At 35.3% G+C, this 21,181-nt stretch overlaps 1 protein-coding gene across 1 annotated transcript in view; it reads right to left on the minus strand.

Moving 5' to 3' along the window:
• Positions 1-21,181, minus strand: part of LOC129504494 (phospholipid-transporting ATPase IB-like) — a 158,885-nt gene that overhangs the window by 129,126 nt on the left and 8,578 nt on the right. Inside the window, exons 3-8 of the mRNA XM_055317216.1 lie at positions 20,369-20,468; positions 16,649-16,747; positions 15,489-15,534; positions 14,348-14,388; positions 12,101-12,174; positions 5,418-5,487 (exon numbers count right to left, since the gene is read on the minus strand). Of these exons, the coding sequence (XP_055173191.1) occupies positions 5,418-5,487; positions 12,101-12,174; positions 14,348-14,388; positions 15,489-15,534; positions 16,649-16,747; positions 20,369-20,468 (430 nt within the window). The remainder of the gene's footprint in view (positions 1-5,417; positions 5,488-12,100; positions 12,175-14,347; positions 14,389-15,488; positions 15,535-16,648; positions 16,748-20,368; positions 20,469-21,181) is intronic.

Genomic DNA, 21,181 nt, shown 5'->3' on the forward strand with positions numbered 1-21,181 from the left:
GTTTAATTTTATACAAAACTGCCAAAATGTTTCCCCAAGTGGCTGTGTCATTTATATATTGAATATAAATATATATTTATATTCAAACCCATAGTGTTTGAATGATCCGGTTTCTCCACATCCTTACCTACATTCAGTGTTGGAACTATTTTCAACTTTGGCCATTCTGATAGGTGTGTAGTGACGTTTCACTTTGATTTTAATTTGCATTTCCCAAATGGCTAATGATGTAGAAAATGTCTTCATGTGCTTATTTGCCATTTTTATACCCTGTTCTATGAAATATCCCTTGTGCTCATTTTCTAATTGAATTGTTTTGTTTGGCCTTTTTTTTTTTTTCTGTAGAGTTGGAGAGTTCTTTATATATTCCAGATACCAGTCCTTTGTCAAACGTGGTTTGCAAATATTTTCTCCCAGTTTTCAGCTTGTCTTTTCATCCTCTTCAAAAGCGAAAGCCTTCCATTTTGATAAGGTCCAACTTCTCAATTTTTCCTTTTCTGGACCATATTTTTAGTATCGATTTTGAGAAATCTTGGCCTACTTACTCTAAATTCTGAAGATTTTTTTCCAATTTTTTTTTCCTAAAAGTTTTATATTTTATATTTAAGTCATGATAAATTATTATTTAGCTTTTATATAAAGTATGAGACTTAGGTCAACAGTTTATTTATTTTGCCTATGAATGTACAAATGCTCCAGCACCATTTGTTGAAAGGATGATCTTTTCTCCAGTGAACTGCTTTTCCTCTTTTGACAAAATCATTTGGGCACATTTGTGTAGATTTGTTTCTGGGTTTTCTATCTGTGGCTTTGAGCTATGTGACCATCCTTTTACCAAAACTATACACCCTTGATTACTGTAGTCACAGAATGTCTTGAAGTCAGATAGATTTACACTTTCCATTTTATGCTGCTCTTTCAAAGTTGTTTTAGCTAAAGTTTTTTTTGCCTTTATGTACATATTTTAGGATAAACTTATCTGTCTCTACAAAAAGTCTTGCTGGTATTTTCATAGGAGCTGCATTAAACCTATATGTCAATTTGGGGAGAATTAACATCCTTACTGCGTTGAGTCTTTCAATCCATGAACACTGTTTATCTCTCCATTTATCTAGATCTTCTTTCATTTCTTTCATCAACATTATAATGAAATTTTTGGCATTCAGGTCCTGTCGGTATTGTTAGATTTATACCTAATTTATATTTTGAGCACTTATAAATGAAACTATATTTTCAAGATTGTATTTACTTATTTGAGAGAGAATGAGTCGGGAAGGGGCAGGGGGAGAGGGAGTGGCAGATTCCCCACTGAGCAGGGAGTCAGGGGCTCAATTTCAGGACCCTGGGATCTCGACCTGAGCTGAAGGCAGATGCTTAACCAGCTGAGCCACCCATGTGCCCTGACCCTGTATTTCTAATTTCAGGGTCCACATGTTTATTGCCACTATAAGAAATAAAGTGGTTTTGTATGTTTATCTGGTATCCTGCATCCTTGCCAAAAACACATTATTTCATTTTATTTTAGATTTCTCAGGAATCTAAGTAAACAACTTTCCTATGTAGACAACTATGTCAAATCAAATAGACAGTTTTATTACTTCCCTTCCAATCTGTAGGCCTGTTTTCTTCTTATTGTACTTCCTACCTCTTCCAATGCTATGTGAACAAAAGTAGTGAGAGCAGACATCCTTGCCTGTTTCCCATCCGGGGGGATGCATTTAGTCTCTACCACTTATATTTTACCACTTATTTTTAATATTAGCTTTAAGTGTTTTTGTAGATGTTCTTTACCAAGTTGAGAATATTCTCCTTTATTTCTACATTCTCTAAGTTTTTATCATGAATTGAAACTGAATTTTGTCAGATGCTTTTCCTGCATGTATTGATATTATTATGTGATTTTTCTTCTTTAGCCTAAAATGGTGGATTACATGAATTGATTTTCAATTATTAAACAAGCCGTAACTACATGGAATTAACCTTTATAATTCTTTTCATATATTGCTGAATTCTACTTACTAATATTTTTAAAGAGTCTGAATGTCTATTCCCATAAAGGATATTGGACTGTTTTCTTTTTTTTCCACTGTCTCTGTCTGATTTGAGTATCAGGGTAAAAATAACAGCTTCATGAAATGAGTTGGGAAGTGCTCCCTCCTCTTCTGTTTTCTGGAGGAGACTGTGTATAATTGATGTTAATTTTTCTTTGTATGTTGTTAGAATTCTCCAGTGAAACCACGTAGGTCTTGAGATTTCTTTTGGGGGAGTTTTTAAATTATAAATTCAATTTCCTTAGTAGTTATTGGGCTATTCAATTTACCTTTCTCTAGCATTTGTAGGTTCTGTTATCTTTATCACTGATTTCCAGCTTTATTCCATTGTGGTTGGAGAACACATCCTCCATGGTTTCAATTTTTTTAATTTTATGACAAAGGTATTGTCTATCTTAGTGTATGTTCCTTGTACACTGAAAAGACTGTGTGTCTTTCTTTTGTTGGGTATTGTTGAATGTTATATAAATATAAATCAACAGATCCTGTGGATTAATGGCACATTGTTCTGTATCTTTGACAATGTTCAAATCCAATCCAGTTGTTCTGTCAATTAATGAGGGTAGCTGAAGTCTCCAAGTGTAAATGTGGATTTGTATATTTATCCTTTAAATTCTATAACTCTTAGCTTCACATATTTGCAGTTCTGTTTTTTGATGTATACACACATCAGCATTACTATGTCTTATTGGTGGATTGACTCCCTTATCATTGTATAATGATAAAAAATGTTCCTTTCTGTCACTAGCAATTTCATCTGCTCTGATGTTTATTTGACCTGATATTAATCTAGCTATTCCTGATTTCTTTTAATTAATCTTTACATGATATATCTTTTTCCATTTTTTTTACTTTTAACCTTACTACACCATTATAAATAAAAATGTTTTTTTAATAAATAGCATATAGTTGGATCATGTTTCTAACCCATTAGATGATACTTTAACTCAATACTTAATGGCATATTAATACCATTTATATTCAATATAATTATTGATATTTTTATTTTTCCTTTCTGGTTTTGCTTTTTGCTTTTTCCTGCCTTCCTTTGGATTACTTGAACATTTTTTAGAATTCCACTTTGGTTTATTTGTTTTAAAATATGTTCCTTTGATATAACTATTGCAGTGGTTGCTCCAGGAATTATGTTATTAATAAGCAACTTCTCATAGTTTATTTGTATCATCATTTTACAAGTTTAAATATAGAAGCCTTGCTTCCTTTTGTCTCTTTACCCTCATCATTATATATCTTAAATTTCTCCCACACATTTAGAACCATATCAGATAATTTTATGATTTTTGCTTCAACCACCAAACATAATTTAGAAAACTCAAGAGGAAAAAAAAAAGCTTATTGTATTTAGCTTTATTTTTGCTTATCATGTTCTTTCTTCCTTCTTCCTTATGTTCCTTTTTTATGGTTTCCTTTCTGTTTCAAAACCTTCCTTTAGCCATTCTTTTACAGTGAGTCTTGTAGCAACAAATTCTGTTATTTTTCCTTCGATCGGGAGTGTATTAATTCTCTCTTCATTCTTGAAAAGTATTTTTGCTGGATACATGATTCTGGGCTGACAGTTCTTCCCTATCACCATTTTTAAAATGTTATGCCATTTTTTTTCTGATCTCCACGGGTTTTAAAGAGAAATTTTCTGCTATATGAGGGGTCTTTTCCCTATAGGTAGGATCCTTTTTCTCTCACTGCTTTAAAATATTTTTTCTTTGTTTCCAAAAGTTTTTAGTTGGTATAGATTCTTTGGGTCTATCCTTTTCGGCTTGCTCAGCTTCTTAAATTTGTAGTTTATGTCTTTTGGCAAATTTGTGAAGTTTTAATCAACGTTTCTTCTAGTAGTTTTTCAGCTCTACCCTCTCTTCACCTTCCAGAATCTCATGCCATAAATGTTCTGGCTTCCTACTTGGTTTTTCTGACACATTCTTGTGGGGGAGTTGGGTGCCTTATTACAGCTGGGTAAGGGTGAAGGTCTAAGGCTCCACACTTAACTTTTGCTGGCATAGGTGGGAGTGGGACCAAATACTCTGGTGTTTTGCTGGAGTAGAGTGGCCATTGTCTCAAAACTTCTATCCTGCTGGCTGGCCCTTTTCTGGTCCTTTGACTAAAGAATGGAGGTTTTATTTTATTTTGTTTTTTGTCTGTGCCATTGGTTTTTCTGGGTTTTTGGTTTCTTCAGTTCCAAGCCTGGTATATACGAGGCAAAAAGAAAACCCAGGGAACTCACCACCCTGTTGTTCCCTGGGTTCCATGGTCCCATAATATGTTGTCTTCAACCACTCTTTCAGTGTCTTCTCATATTTGCTTTCTATATAATGTCCAAAGGTTTTAGTTGTCCTCAGCAGGAAAAATAAAAGAAAGTATGTTAACTTCATTTCCCCTGAAACAGAAATCTGTAATTGCATTTTTAAAAATCAGGAAGGTACCACCAAACTATTACAATAATTAGTACTGGGAATAAAGATGGGATTTGGAAGGAGGAGATAAAGTTTAACAGACAGCCAAAGTTTCTATATTATTTATATTATTTTTACAAAGATGATATATTACTTTAATAAATTCTAAATATGTTTTTTTCATTTTTCATTTTTTTCATTAAATCAAATTAAAGTTTGTGAAAAAGATTAGCAGACATGTAAATAGTCAAATGTAAATTCAGGGACTTCCTTGCTGAAGCAAAGTGATAAAGCAGACTCAATTATCTTAAAGATTGTCTCTTTTCCATTAATAGGAAGTTAATTGGAAAACTATCTCTTTTATAATCACAAGTTACTCTGAAATGCAAATGATAGTTTAAAAAGCAGTGGTTATATGCTCAGAGCTCATTTATACCCCTTTAATCTAGTTATGATATTTATCATGACGGTTGTTTTATCACCAAAGCATTAACAAAAATATCCTCAAAATAATATGCACAAAGGCATGTCATCCTTTATATGACCTGAATTTTATAGGACATTTTTTTCTTGCACTAGTGACATATCACCTAGTTCCTACTTAACTTTTTAAAAGTACCCCTCTAAATAATTAGTGAGAATGAATTGCCTCTATACAACAGCAGAGAGATACTTTTCTTCATGAGAAAAATAATAACTGGTACCTGGAAAAAATTGGCATTGTGAGCTTAGACACAGAATTAGGATTTAAAAAGGTGTCTTGGGATGCCTGGGTGGCTCAGCGGTTAAGCATCTGCCTTCAGTTCAGGGTGTGATCTCAGGATCCGGGATTGAGTCCCACATTGAGCTCCCTGTGAAGAGCCTGCTTCTCCCTCTGCCTATGTCTCTGCCTCTCTCTCTCTCTGTGTGTGTGTCTCTTATGGATAAATAAACAAATCTTTAAAAAAAAAAGTGTCTTTACCTGCCGTAATTTTAGGTTTGTCTCCCCATCCAGATTAGATGTTGCAACATAGCATGTTACTTGAGGTTCACTAAGGAGGATAAAGCAAATAACACTGAATTAATATCTCTCTAAAAATTAATTTCCCAATAATGTTAACAATGAAATAAGACCTACATCAACAGCTGAAAGGACTGTTGAAAGCTGAAAGAATGGGACACCTGGGTGGCTCAGCAGTTTAGCACCTGCCTTCAGCCCAGGGCATGATCCTGGAGTCCCGGGATCAAGTCCCACATCGGGCTCCCTGCATAGAGCCTGCTTCTCCCTCTGTCTGTGTCTCTGCCTCTCTTTCTGTGTCTCTCATTAATAAATAAATATTTTCTTTTAAAAAATAATAAAGCTGAAAGAATTACAATTACTTTTTCAGGAGACATTAGCAGTCTCATACTACAAGTCTAAAATTCATCTTATGGTAGAAAACTTTCTACCCCTACAAAGCCCTTTAATCCCAAAAAGAGAAATGGCTGAGGGTGAACAGAAGAGGTTATATAGCTCAGAACAGACCAGTGTCACAGCTAAGGTCAAATCTAAAATTCTGTTATTTTCTAAAATAGGTCCATTGTAGTTCCAATGGCTCAGGCTCTATGGTCTTTATATAATGAGGGTAAAATCTTTAGGATAACTCTGGACAGCGCAGAGGCTCTCAAACACTACACTTGGGCTTCTCTATTTCTACCTAACCTCATCATTTAAGAAGTCAAGACACTAAAGTAACGAACATTTGCCTTGCCAGATTCTACTCCATGTCAAATGCAAGTCATTCATGAAAATTAATTGTTTTGGGGGGAAATGCCACAAAGAATAACAAAAACTGTCATTAAAGTTTACTTAGTTTTGATTTCAGTCTTAACTCTTTTGACTGTATTTCACTTACTGATTATCAAGTTTAAAGTAAAACAATCTGTATCAATTTTGCCAGATAAGACCATATACCTCCAAAATAAAAATATATCTTTATTAAAGATATCAGTGATGTAACAAAGTAAGAACTTCCAAAAATTTTCTCTTCTATAAAACAGTGAGATAACTGACAAAAACTATGAGAATCAACTTTCTTAAGAACTTGGAAAATTAATTAAATACTTAAATCAACCCAGGGAGATTTTACTCAAGAAAAAAAAAGCCAAATATTGGTTTTTAAAAAGTTCCACCTCTTCCTTTTGACTGCTTTAAATATAATAGTACACATTCCTGGTAATGAGGGAGCATAAAACAGCAAGACTTCTTTCAAAGTATGTTCCCATAAAGTCATTATTTTACGATCTCTGAAAGGTTCCCCTTGAAGGGCTTGTTTTTATTTGACCTGACCCAGAGTTTACCCAGTGCTAAAATCCTGGGTAAACAGTGGCGGGGATGGGGAAAACATTTGTTGAGAACATCATGAAAGTGTTTTAATATTGCAGTGTCTGAGGTGATATATAACAGGGGAAACAACAGACTAATCAAAGGGCCTATAAGAAAAATTTGTACTGAGAAGCAACACAAATAAATCCTGGGTGGGGTGCCTGGGTGGCTTAGTCGGTTAGGTATCCAAATCTTGATCTCAGCTCAGGTCTTCATCTCAAGGTCATGAATTCAAGCCTGCTTTGGGCTCCACACTGGGCAGGGATCCCTTAAAAATTTTTTTTAAAATAAATCCTAGGTAAGAGAAAGAATCTGATTGCCAGAGATGCCACATTATATTACTTAAAATGTCCCACTTTCAATAAAAAACCACAAGACATGAAAACCATGAGAAGTAAATATGATCCACACACAGATTAAAAAGCAATCAATAGAAAGCTTCCCTGAGCAAAACCAGACATTGAACTTACTACACAAAGATGTAAATCAGACATGCTAAATATGTTCAAATAGCTAAAAGAAATTATGTTGAAAGAAATAACATATTAGAATATGTCCCATCAAATAAAGATTATCAAGAAAGAAATAAAAATGATAAAAATGATACCAAATAAAAACTCTAAGTTGAAAAGTACAATAAGTGAAGTGAAAAATTCATTGCTTAGATTTGAGCAAGCAGAAAAAGACTCAAACCTGAAGATAGATCAATTGAGATAACTCAGTCTAAGAAACAAAAATTTTAAAGAAAAATAAACAAAGCCTCAGAAACATGTGGAATACAAACAAACATACCAACAAATGCATAATGGGAGTCCCAAAAGGAGAAAACTGAGAAAGGGGCAGAAAAAAATATTAAAGAAATGCTGTCCCCAAACCTCCCAAAGTTGATGAAGAGCATTAATCTATACATCCAAGAAGCTCAACAAAATAAGCCTTCAAGTAAAATATTCTCAAAGAAACCACACCTAGACAAATAATAATCAAACTGTTAAAAGTTAAAGCCAAAGAGAAAATCTTGAAAGTAACAAGGGGAAAGCTACTCACCACTTTCAAGAGATGCCAAATAAGACTATAAATCATTTCTCAGCAGAAACTTTGGAGGATTGGGGCACCTGGGTGGCATAGTCGGTTAAGCACCCAACTCTTGGCTTTGGCTAAGATCATGAACTCAGGGTCATAAGATCTAGCCTTTCATTGGGTTTTGCACTCAGCATGAAGTCTGCTTGAGATTCTCTCTCCCTCTCCCTGCTCCTCCCCCTCTCTCTGTATCTCTTTCATATTAATAAATCTGAATGAATGAAAGAAAGAAATAAAGAAAGAAAGAAACAAACAAACAAACCTTGGAGGATAGAAGGCACTAGGAGGACCTATTCAAAGCAGTGAAAAAAAATACACATTCTTTGAATATTCTCCAAGATTGATCACATGCTAGACCATACAACAAGCCTCAATAAATTTAAAGGATTGAAATCATACAAAGTACATTCTTAGATCACAATAGGATGAAGTTGGAAATTAATAGGGAAATAAATTTGGGGAATTCCCAAATAAGTGGAATTTAAAGAACACACTACTAAATAACCAATGGGTCAAAGAGATATCAAAAAGGAAGTTAAAAAATACTTTGAAGTGAATGAGAGTTAAATTTATACCTGTAAATGACTACATTTTAAAAAATTAAAAAGAAAAATATCAAATTAATAACCTTGACACCTTAAAAAAAACTAAAAAAAAGAAGATATTTTAGATACATTTATAAATGAAAACATAAAGCTTGCAAAATACAAGGGGGGGACGTATATAGATGCATTTGTCTATAAACATAAAAGATCCCTGGAAGTATACACAGGAACATAATAGCATTGCGTACCTGATGGCAGGGAAACAGAAGGGAGGGAGACATCACTGGATGTCTTTTCCTAACTTTTAAAACTTGAAACACATGTGTGAATTAGCTATTCTAAAAAATTAAAACATTTAAAAGCCCCATGAAACTCCTCTTTCAAATTTGAAATACTCTAATGTACTCAGTCTAGAAATCATATAACCATGATTTTGTTCAAGCCCTGACTGGCTTAGAACATTGTATTGGTGTTTCTCCTTTCAAAGCATATTTTCACTCTTCTTATTATCTTTCTATTTTTACAACTCCCACATGGAAAACATAAAACAAACTATTCTTTTTTCTGAGAGAAGTGAGAACCAAGAATACAAATAGAAAAGATCTGTTCCAAATGATAAAGCTTTTCCATTAGACCAATAGCCCTTATTTAAAAAAATTTTGTCTCTAAATTTGATCATGAGATATGCATATCTAGGGCCAATAAAGTGATACCTGCTTTTAAAATTTTTTAATACAGAAGACAAATGTTTCAAAGAAAGTGAATTTTAGCAAATTTTTATATGTATCTCTTACAGATTTGAAAGATAGCAAAAATTAAATTTTTTGTGTGTGTGAAATATATCATACATCCAAAAGTTTATAGAATGTTTATAGTGTGAGAACAACAAAATACTGTTGTATTGCTATATATATTGCCAGATAAGAAATTGAGCAGAAAGGCCTCCCAATTGCATTTTCCTCTCTTCCTCCTAGAGATAGCTACTATATTAATATTTGTGATAATTATTTCCTTTTCTTTATAATTTCATTACTACATTTGTGTGTATCCTTAAGCAATATATTGGTTACTTATTATCTATAACAATTTGGGGGGGTTATGTACACAATAATAACATCTACAAATAATGAGAATCTTGTTCTTTTATTCTACTCCATATATACCAGTTTTTTCCTTTGATTGGGTTAAAATAGTTTCCTTTTATTGGTAGTTTTCTAGGAGTTTTTACCACAAATGAATGTTGCATATTTTGAAATGCTCCTATTGATATAATCATGTTTTTTACCTTTTAATCTACTAAAATGAAAATGCATTAAAGTGCGTTCTTTGGTTTCCTAATAATGAAACTGCTGTGGTCACTCTTCAGAAGTAGGATCAAGCCCCTACCCAAGATTTGGTTTGAGTGTCAAAACTGATAATGCCACAAACACACCAAAATGATGGGAAGGTTATTATTTATAAGGTGCCGAAGGAAGGTGCACACAGGCTTTCCTGTTAGGCAGCCCAGAAGTGCACAAAGGGGATGAGGAAGAGAGGCTTAAAAGTTGTCAGCAAACATCCAAAAATGGAATCAGACTCCTTATCAGACTCCTTATTATAAAAATAAATTGTATTCCTGTGATGAACCCCATCTGATCATTACATATTACCATCTTTAATATTGTCAAGTTTTTGTATTTTTATATTATAATTAACAACACACCTGTAAATTTACTTTATCATCCCATCTTTGTTCATTTTTTGTATGAAGGTTATATATATCAGCCTCAGAAAATTAACTAGAGAGTATTCTTTCTTTCTATCTCTTTGAACAGTTTATTGGAAGATTGGTATTTCCTCTACATTGATCATGTGACAGAATCTTACAATGTCTGGTCCTGATAGTCTCTTTGTGGTTTTTTTTTTTTAATACTTTCATAGTATTTTTAATGATTATATGACCACTCAGGTTCTATATCCTTTCTAAAACAACTTTTGGTAAGTTATATTTTTCTATGGATTTATGCATTTTATTTAAATGCTAAAACATGATTATAAACTTTCATAAGATCCTCTCTTTAATCTCTGATGCATTTCTAATTATATCAACTTCTCAATTTTTTCATATTGTGTACTTGTGCCTTTCTTTTTCTTCCCTGATTAATCTTACCAGAATTTTATTAGTCTTTTTCTAAGAAATAACAGTAAGCTCTTTTGTCCAATAGGTTAAAGCACTGGTGGCAAGAACAAATTACATCTGGTAGGAATAAGAGTTAGCGTTGGTATTTCTGCTTTTCCAGAAGCTTTGATAATGGCTGTGAAACAAATCTCTCTTCCCAATAAATCTCTCCATGCTCCAAGATGATCTGTGTCTAGAAGGCGAGGAACATGTTTTTATCACTTTGAGATGATTATGACTTGATCTAGGGAAACATTTTACTCAACATATCAAATGCAGCTGTGTTCATGACTATAGCCACTCTTACCTAGAGATGCCCCAAACTATGTTCTCCTTAGAGGGAACACGAGGACAGAGCTGAGCTCTCCAAGGGGCCCAATATAAAAACAGATGAGGAGGTGGTCAGACATGACCTAATGGGAAGGAAATACTGATTGTAGGGAGTCTCTGTATAAATTTCCTCCAAAACAGCCAATGAATAGTTCTATATAAAGAACAGAGACTGTGTTTTTAAATTTGAGCCTCACACGAGCCCACTAAATGCTACTGAAAAATCACTTACTCTCGTGTGAGTCACTGTTTATAGAATAGAAACATCTCAGTATTAGCATGAGATTAAAATATGATAATAAGTGTAAATATTTTAAATTTTTCTGAATGTCTGTAAAAATTACAGAAAAGATGGAATTAATCTAAAAATTAGGATGGAAGAATATATGTCCAGGGAATTAAAGAAAAGATAATAAAAGGATAGAAAAGCAGTCAGCAAACTATGGCCCACAGGCTATAAAGAGGCTCTGACTCTTTTTATAAATAAAGTTTTATAGGAACATGGCCACACCTATTTGTTTACATATTGCCTATGGCAGCTTCTGATGCTACAACAGAGTTTGCATGGCCCTCAAAGCTGAAAATGTTTACTATCAGTCCTTTCACAGTAAAAGGTTTTGCAACTTGACTTTGCAGTAAAACTTTGCTGGTCTATCATATAGAAAGAGATGGAGAAAGGGGTGAAAGGGAAGGCCTTTGGTTTTCTTAAAATTTCTTTTTTTTTTTATAAACTTTGTTTTTTTTTTTTTAATCTATATTTATTTATGATAGTCACACAGAGAGAGAGAGCGAGAGAGGCAGAGACACAGGCAGAGGGAGAAGCAGGCTCCATGCACCGGGAGCCCGATGTGGGATTCAATCCCAGGTCTCCAGGATCGCGCCCTGGGCCAAAGGCAGGCGCCAAACCGCTGCGCCACCCAGGGATCCCTTTCTTAAAATTTCTAATTCAGAATAAGAATTCCTTAAATGGGGGTGCCTAGGTGGCGCAGTCTGTTAAGAATGTGACTCTTGGGTTTGGCTCAGGTTTTGATCTCAGGGTCGTGAGATCAAGCCCTGTGTCAGGCTCCATGCTCAGCACAGAGTTTGCTTGAAATTCTCTCTCCCAGTCTGCCCCTTCCCCTCCAAAATAATAAGTAAATAAATCTAAAGAAAAAAAAAAGGTTCCTTCAATGCCCACTATCATAACCAACCTGGAAGAAATCAGAACCATGTCTGCAGGAAGGAACTGTCCATTTGAGGCTTTCACAATATCGCCCACAATTACCTTTGAAACCATGAGAGAAATCACAGATGCATCAATTTTAAAAGCAAACACAGAGTCAAAATGTGTCAAATATTTTTAAGAAAAAAGTATGATCTAAAAATTCTGGAACCATGCTAAGAAACTCTAGATATTTTAGAACAATTTTATTCTTTGAGGGATTCATTCCTCTAACACAGTTGTTCTTAACCAGGAGCTATTTGCCCTGCCCTTCCATCAGGGATGGAAGTGTCTGGATGGAAATGTCTGGAGACATCTTGAGTTGATACAACTTTGGGGGGTTTTAGGAGATGATGCTATTGGCATCAAGGGGATAGAGCCCAGGGATGCTGCTAAACATTCCACAATGCACAGGACAGCCCCCCACCTCAACAAATGATTTTCTGACCCAAAATGTAAATAGTGCCAAAGTTGAGAAATTCAAGCAACTGTTTTTGCAGTGATGTGCAGTTCATACACTATCACACTGTAATTGCTTGCCTAATGGTGCGGTTTCTCTCTGCTCGTCTGGAGCTTCACGTAGAACAGAAAAAAATGCCCATCTCAATCAATCAAACAATCAATCAATATTTGTTTACTGAATGTATGAGTGAATTCTACCTTGTAAGTAAGAAAGAGAGATCTAAATACTAGGAACAATACATGAAGAAAGCAGTATGAGTTTACGATGCTTCCTTCCTGTGTGCTTTTCTTGAACAAATGCCTTAAGCATTTACACTGTGCTAAGTTATTGAGGACACAACTCTCAAAATTCACAGGCCCTTCCTGGGCAGCTAGAAAAGCTGAGGGAGGAGAGAGGATTGAAATCCTTTCCTAAACTAATTCTGGACCTATACTGAAAAAAATAATTTCTTTCTGAAGAGGAAAAGAACAAGGAGACTCTATTTTTCTTTTTATAGTATGATTATATAGATCATTTCTATCTTCATTAATTGAGCAAAGATTAATTAAATATTTCAAATCAAAGTGAGAAGAGAATCTTAAAAGCTGTGTCTATAAATGCTGAGAACACATGTAATAGTAGAGAAGAAAAAAGAATTGTTAATTAAACATTCACAACTTATATCAAGTTCACAGTGCAGTAAACAAGGCATTTGTAGCTTATATAAACAACTAACTTACAGCCCAATCTAGCAATGGCTAGAATGAGACAAGCTGAGACTTTGTGATTAAAACTAGATTTCCCCCCAGAAAGAATATTAAGGCAGAAGATTATGTACCCAGGGAACTGACAGTAGGCAATCATCACCCTAAGCGAGGTCATGAACAGCACGTCTCTTACAAACTCTTATTTCTATTTTGCCCACAGGACCCCAAATCAGCTCCCTTTTCCTTTTGTAAGCACCTGTGTAAAGTGCTCCATTTGGTTAGACAGGTGTAAAAGGAGTCAAGAAGGATAAGAATTCCTGGTCCTTGGCTCTAGTTGTTTGACTTGTTCTTTCAGTGGAAGGCACTGGAGGTAAATTAAACTCAATCATACAATTACCTCTGCTCAGAAAGAAGCCTGCCATCCCCCAACCTCCTGCAACCTCACTCCTCTCCCCTTGTCTCTCACCAACCCTCTCCCCTGAGACTCTGCCACCAGGGATGGAGTGAATCTCTCAGGGACTTCTTTCTCTTGGTCCAATGAGAGGAGCAAAATTGCAACCATGACTGACTCGTCTGTTTTATCTCTCTCAGGGCAAGAAATACTAACAATACTTAGAAATGAAAACACTTTTATAATTAGTCCTCAAAGGAATTTTACACTGGTCAGCAATGAATTATTGAGGAAGACAAAGTATCTAGCCCCACTATGCCTTTAACTTCTATCATAGGGCAAATATTTATGAAAACATTCCCTGCTGTAGTCTCCATGTGACGATTGTCTTATACCCTGATCAACAGTTTGTGAAGCATCATCCTTAAAAATTCCAATGACACAGAGGTTAACACAGAGGCACATTAGAAAGCATGTAGTCTTCCAACCAAATAGACTTAAATTCAAAGCCTATTTTCAGTACTTTCAGGCTGTGTGACTTTAAGCAAAATATTTATTCTCTTTGATCCTCTACTTCCTTACTCATCTACAAAACAGGATAATATGACAGTTCTTAAAGGCATATTTCATGGATAAAAATCTGTTTAAATATGGTAGGTGTTTATTACTAAGTGAAAACTTATAATACATTCTTACCTCTTTCCACATAATGATTTTCCACACATTCTCTCTTAACACTGGAAAACATATAGCTACGTATTAACTGTAACAATTGCATTAGGTAAAGTCCAAAATCATAAAAGATACTTTTCCAAAAAAAACCCAAAAGTGTTTCTTTATAAAGTTCTGTCTTTATTAATTTAACCTTGGTATAAACTGGAAAAATATGGAAACTCTGTTCACAGGCACTGCACCAAAATAGAGTGATATGCATAATACAATGCAACCTAAACTAACTTAATGATAGAGAGATGACCCATAGGTAAAGCTACATTAAATTACTTCTTTTTTAAAAAATATTTTATTTATTGATTTGACAGACTGAGAGAGAGTGTGAGAGAGAGAGAGAGCACAAGGAGGCACAGTGGCAAGTAGTAGGAGAAGCATACTTCCCACTGAGCAGGGAGCCCAAAGCAGACTCAATCCAGGACTCTGGAATCAAGACCTGAGTCAAAGGTAGATGCTTTTTTTTAAATTTTTATTTATTTATTATAGTCATAGAGAGAGAGAGAGAGAGAGAGAGAGAGAGAGAGAGGCAGAGACACAGGCAGAGGGAGAAGCAGGCTCCATGCACCGGGAGCCCGATGTGGGACTCGATCCCGGGTCTCCAGGATCGCACCCTGGGCCAAAGGCAGGCACCAAACCGCTGCGCCACCCAGGGATCCCCAAAGGTAGATGCTTAATCAACTGAGCTACCCAAGTGACCCTACGTTAAGTTACTTCTGATTCTAAAGAGAAAACCATTTGCTATTACATGCTAAAATACTGGCTGATAGCCTGAAAAGCAACATTATACATTTCTAATCAATTACAAAGAATAGCACATTTCAAAGCTAGGACTGAGAGAGACTATGTAACACCCAGATTGTTTTTATCAATATAAGAATTGCTCATATCCCAAATATTCCAGCTTCCCATCTTTTTTCTTTTCTTTTATTCTAATTAGCATAGCTGACAATTTTCACATATAAGAAACAGTTTCCTTATGGTTGTTGTTCTTTGTTCCTGTATTTCTTTAAATAATAAAACATTATGAAACAAAGTACATGTATCTATTTGGTCAATTTGGGTTTTTTTTAATAGTAAAGAGGGATAAAAACTTAATCTAGTATCTTACCTATTATATCCTTTGTGTTAACTAATTTGTCTGCTATATGTCGTTTCTGTTATAGAAAAAAAAAATCCAATACGTCAAAAGTTCAAAGTGAATAATTCACATCATAATACAAGTCATAGGTTTAAAGAATAGAGGCAGCAAACCTACTTGTAAAGGGTGGGTTTTTTGTTTTGTTTTGTTTACTATAATTGATTACAATTTTGTTTTGCCCTTATCTGACTTTCTACATTGAAATGTGATCTAAGGGAGGGTGTATAGCAAAGTGGTTAAGTGTGTGGCCTATGGCAACAGCTTCCTTGGTTGACATAGGCATAGACATAGATGATGCCATCTCTGCCTCTTACGAATATAGCCGTGTCAGGTCACTAACCTGTCTGAGCCTCAGTTTAAATGGATACACACACACACACACACACACACACACAACATCACATATAAATACAGACAATACAGGGTCTCCTACATAGTGAAGCACTACTTGAAATGCCAGTATATTATATGCTGCTTTAAACACTAATTAGCAATCTTGAATTTTGCCCCAATTCAGCCCAGGGCTTTTGATTAAGTTTGAAAATTTTCTTTCATATTACAAACCAATCAAAAGACCAGCAACCAAAGAGATTTTACTGATGATCTATCTTTATAAGATAGGAATGAGGCAGAAACATAGGAACAGCAATAGCCAGCAATTTTGGAAAATGAGCATTAGGATTGTGAGTGAGGAGGAAGGGGACTCTATTAGAGTGACCTCAGCTGTACCTGGGAGGGTCAGAACAAACAGAAAACAGTATTATATATCTCTCTTCTTTTCCTTCACTGCTAAAATCTGTAGGCTCATGTGAAACTGTATCTGTGATAAGGTTAAAGAAGAAATGAAGTCACTGCACAATTTCTGAACTTTCTAGCCAGTTAGGACTTTCTAATTGCATTATATCATCCAAGATACATCTTATGATCACTATTAAGTGCCACTGATTTCTCAAACACACACACACACACAATTTAAAATCTGAAAACTTAAAACCTTAATGTGCTTTTCACATCAACTACAGATTTAAATAATTATACCAGCTCCAACTAGAAGCTTGAAAGAAAAAAAAAACATACCCCTTCTACTCGTGACAGTAGTTTTGAGAACATTTCACTAACAGTAAACTTACATAATCTTCTACAATCTCTTTGATGCCTGAAATTGTAAGAATAATCATCAAAGGCAAGAGAGTTGTATATTTTCCTGTTGGAGACACATCTGGAATTTGCTGCAAAAACAGAGTTACACTATGAATCTTATGATAAATCTTTCTTACATTTTGCTAACACTAAAAGTCAGGCAGCTAGTGACATACTCAGGACATAAGAACAACACACGGTGTTAAATGAGACTCTTAGCACATCAAAAACCACCCTTAAGCATGATACTAAACATTACATTATGGAAAAGTCACCAGTGTGACTGCTTAACACTTCAGTCCTTATGTCACCTTTCCAATAGAATACTTTTATTACATTTCGAAGACACTAGTTCAGAACTTAAGTGTCTAAAATAGCATCCTTTCAAAAGAGTTAAATCCAGAAGGTCAGTTAACTGAATCTTACTTCTTTTTTGAGGCAGAAGAGAAATTTTTTGGAGGCACATGAGAACAACATTTGTTGTAAATAACAAATTACCTGTGGAGAGTGCTTGCTATAGGTCTACGTGCCACTCTTTAAAATATGAGAAATACAGTGGGGTGCCTGGGTAGCTCAGTCAGTTAACTGTCCGACTCTTGATTTTTTCTCAGGTCATGATCTTGGGGTTGTGAGATCAAGCCCTGTGTGGGAGCCTGCCTAAGATTCAATCTCTCTCCCTCTGCCCCTTCCAACTCCTCCCCACCCTGCTCACACTCAATAATTAATTAATTAATTAATTATGAGAAATAAAGTGCTAAACAGGCTGTGGCAGTTTCCTGATAGATGGAAGGGTAGCTGAGGTCCTAGATTGGACCCTTTAAGTTTTCCAGATTTAGACCAGTTTTTAGGCTTGTATTTCCAGGCGTGGGCCTGTGTGTACTCTCTATGCTGCCTTATTTCCTGCTGGCTTATTATTTCTTTGTGGAGCAAAATAGTGTCTATTGTGAAGTTCTTGATAATTCTTGTAACTACTTTAAAAGCAGTCTGAGAACCAGAGGAAGAAGAGGAGAAATTTTAAGATCACTTAGGCTATCAATTAAATCTGCCTTTCAAATAACTTCTATCTGTCCCTCTTCTCTATCTCTCTGCAATGCACCTCCAAGCCAGTCTTGCTGCTCACAGGCCTCTCTCTGTCTTTCCCTCAGTTAAGCCTAGCCAGAGCTGGTCACTTCACTTTCGCTCCTGTCATTACCTTCTCACTGTCCCTAGAATACAGTCTGAGCTTCTGAATGTAGCATGCTAAATTTCTTATAACCTGATCTCAGATGACATCTTCAGCTTCTTTTCTACTTTATGCTCCAAACAAATTTTTTTCCTGTTTCCAGAATATTTCAGACACTAGAAAAAAAATTAATACTTTAAATTTTCACAATTCAAAATCTATAAAAGCTTCCCAGAGAAATTTTTACCTCTTTCCTTTCCCCCCTTGGTCCCTGGCAACCAGCGTTTCCCATTTCTGTGCCTATATTCACAGTCTCCTGAGCCCAAAAGACCTTCTCTTCTTCCACTGCCCCTCTGCTTACTGTTAAACTCCTCCTCCTCTATTCTTTGGCTCAAATGTCATCTTCATTTTCAGCAGCTTTTCCTGAACCATTCACCCTCAAGCCCAAAGTAGTCTCTGTTTCTCTAGCATTTTATAAATATGTCTTAAAGTACTTGTATGTTAAGACTACCAGCTCTCCAAAGGTAGGAACTATGTCTGATAATTCATCCTTGAATTCTTAATTCCACGCACAGACTTTGGTACATACTATGGGACCTCTATAAATGTTTACTAATGCCATCTTCTGTTTAAGTTCAATTCAACCGATATATTAAATTCTTATCTCAAAAGTTGGCCATTTTGAAGGCATTTTTTCTATTCTCTAGGAACTTACAGTTTTCCAGGAAAAATAAAGCCAATTATAATGTATAGAATAGATCACTGCTACAGAAGAGAAAGATGGGGGAAATCAGCATGGAGTATGGCATTTGGTGAAAATGAGAGGAGGGTGATTTTGAGTTGTGCTTTTAAGAAAATGTGTAGAGTATAGCCAGATGAGTGCCTTCTGGGTTAGGTAATAGAATGAACCAAGGTCTAGAGATAGGAAGAAAATTAGGGAATTGTGAGAGGACTTGCCTCTTGGATCGCATTGGATTGTAGGGTTCATGATGAAAATAAGGTTGAATAAACAGGAAAAAAACAAATTATAGAAAGCCCTGAATTTAACTGTTTTGAAAAGATGTTATTCCTAAAAGAAAACATAGAGGGAAAGCTTCTAGACATTGGTCTTGGCAATGATTTCCTGGATATGACGCCAAAAGCACAGGCAACAAAAGCAAAAATAGACAAGTGGGACTACATCAAACTGAAAAGCTTCTGCACAGCAAGAGGAACCATCAACAAAATGAAAAGGCAACCTACATAATAGGAGAAAATATATGAAAATCCTCCATCTGATAAGGATATTTAAGGTACTCCAACCCAACAGGAAAAAAATAATAATAATCCAATCAAAATGGGCAAAGGACCTGAATAGAATTTCTCCAAAGACAACATGTAAATGGCCAAGAGGTACATGAAAAGGTGCTCAGTATCACACATCAGGCAAATGAAATTCAAGACCCCATTGAGATATCACCTCATACATGCATGTCAGGATGGCTATTAGCAAAACACAAAAAATTAACGAGTGCTGGTGAGGATGTGAAAAGATTGGAACCCTTGTACACTTCTTGTGGGAATAGAAAATGGTGCTGAAATTACAGAAAATAATATGAAGCTTTTTCAAAAACTTAAAAATAGAACTACCATATGGTTCAGCAATCCTACTTCTGGGTATTTATCCAAAAGAGTTGAAATCAGGATCTTGGAGAGATAGCAGCACTCCCATGTTCATAGCAGCATTTTTCACCATAGCCAAGATATGGGAACAATCTTAGTGTCTATCAATGGATGGACTGGATAAAGAAAATGTGGCATACATATAATGGAATATTATTCAGACTTTAAAAAGATGGAAGTCTTGCCACACGTAACAACATGGCTAAACCTTGAGAACATTATGCTAAGTGAAATAAGCTAGCCACAGAATGATAAATCTGCATAAGTCCACTTCTATGACACATCTAATATAGATTCATGGAATCAGAGAGTAAAATGGTGATGTCAAGGGCTGGAGAGAGGGAGAGATGAGGAGTTGTTATTGAACGAGCATAAAGTTTCAGTTATACATGATTAATAAATCCTAGAGATCTGCTGTACAACAGATGTCCATAGTTAACATTGCTGTATTGTACAGTTAAAATTGTTAAGGAGGTAGATCTCACATTAAGTATTCTTACTGAAATACAAAAAAAAAGATAGAAAACAAAATTAGTTATTTTCAACTGGCATTTGGACTTTCTTCAAACTATTCCTTTAAAAATATTAAAATTATCCTATCATGGAGGTGGCATAAATTATAAAAGTCAGTCCAATAATAATTCATTAGTGATCTAAATCAGGAAGAACTGTGGACCAGTTCATATATTGGGCATCAACATGTTTTTTCAGGCCAAAAATGGGAGTTTGGATGTCTTACTGAATAACTTAATAATTGTAAGAAGAGAGTTCTGTTCTTACAGTGTTTGAATTTATTCTCTATATCAAATTCTTATTTCAGCTAAGTGAGCTTTTTATATTTTCTTTTTTAGAAAGCTTATTCTAGTAATGTGTTCAGAAATATTACCTGTAATATAGTAATGAACAGGAAGAAAGCATTAGCAGCTTTGCTAAACTGCAGATACAAATATCGAGGGAGGAATGACCACATGTTGTACTTGGCTGTGCTGTAGATAAAAAGAAAAATACCACTGTCAATTAACACTATAAACTCTAAAAACATCAAAGAAAAACCCAGAAGTGGATAAAATATTGTTGTAAAACACTGACTCTTTTCTAAAGATTTTTTTGTCATTTTTAAAAACATTCATTGTTATCTGAAAACAATGTTAGGATAAAGAAAGAATTTTCCCCATTTCAGGAACAGTAAATACAGTAGATAAGCAAGATGTATTCCACATTTTCTAATGGCCTATAATTCTTTTTTTTTTAAAAGATTTTATTCACGAAAGACCGAGAGAGAGAGAGAGAGAGAGAGAGAGACAGAGACAGAGACAGAGACAGAGACATAGGCAGAGGGAAAAGCAGGCTCCTCACAAGGAGACCAATGAGGGACTCAATCTGGGATCCCGGGATCACACCCTGAGCCGAAGGCAGATGCTCAACCACTGAGCCACACAGGTGTCCTGAGTGGCCTATAATTCTTGTAACAAAACTTCTAAGTAACATTTCTCTTATAGTTCAAGGATGGTAAGAGCCACCATTTTTTCTCCCTTCTCTCCCTCATGGGCTCTTTTTTTTTTTTAATTATTTATTTATGATAGTCACACAGAGAGAGAGAGAGGCAGAGACAAGGCAGAGACATAGGCAGAGGGAGAAGCAGGCCCCATGCACCGGGAGCCCGACGTGGGATTCGATCCCGGGTCTCCAGGATCGCGCC

Source organism: Nyctereutes procyonoides, unplaced genomic scaffold (genome assembly GCF_905146905.1).
Source record: "Nyctereutes procyonoides isolate TBG_1078 unplaced genomic scaffold, NYPRO_anot_genome, whole genome shotgun sequence".
Lineage (NCBI taxonomy): Eukaryota > Metazoa > Chordata > Mammalia > Carnivora > Canidae > Nyctereutes > Nyctereutes procyonoides.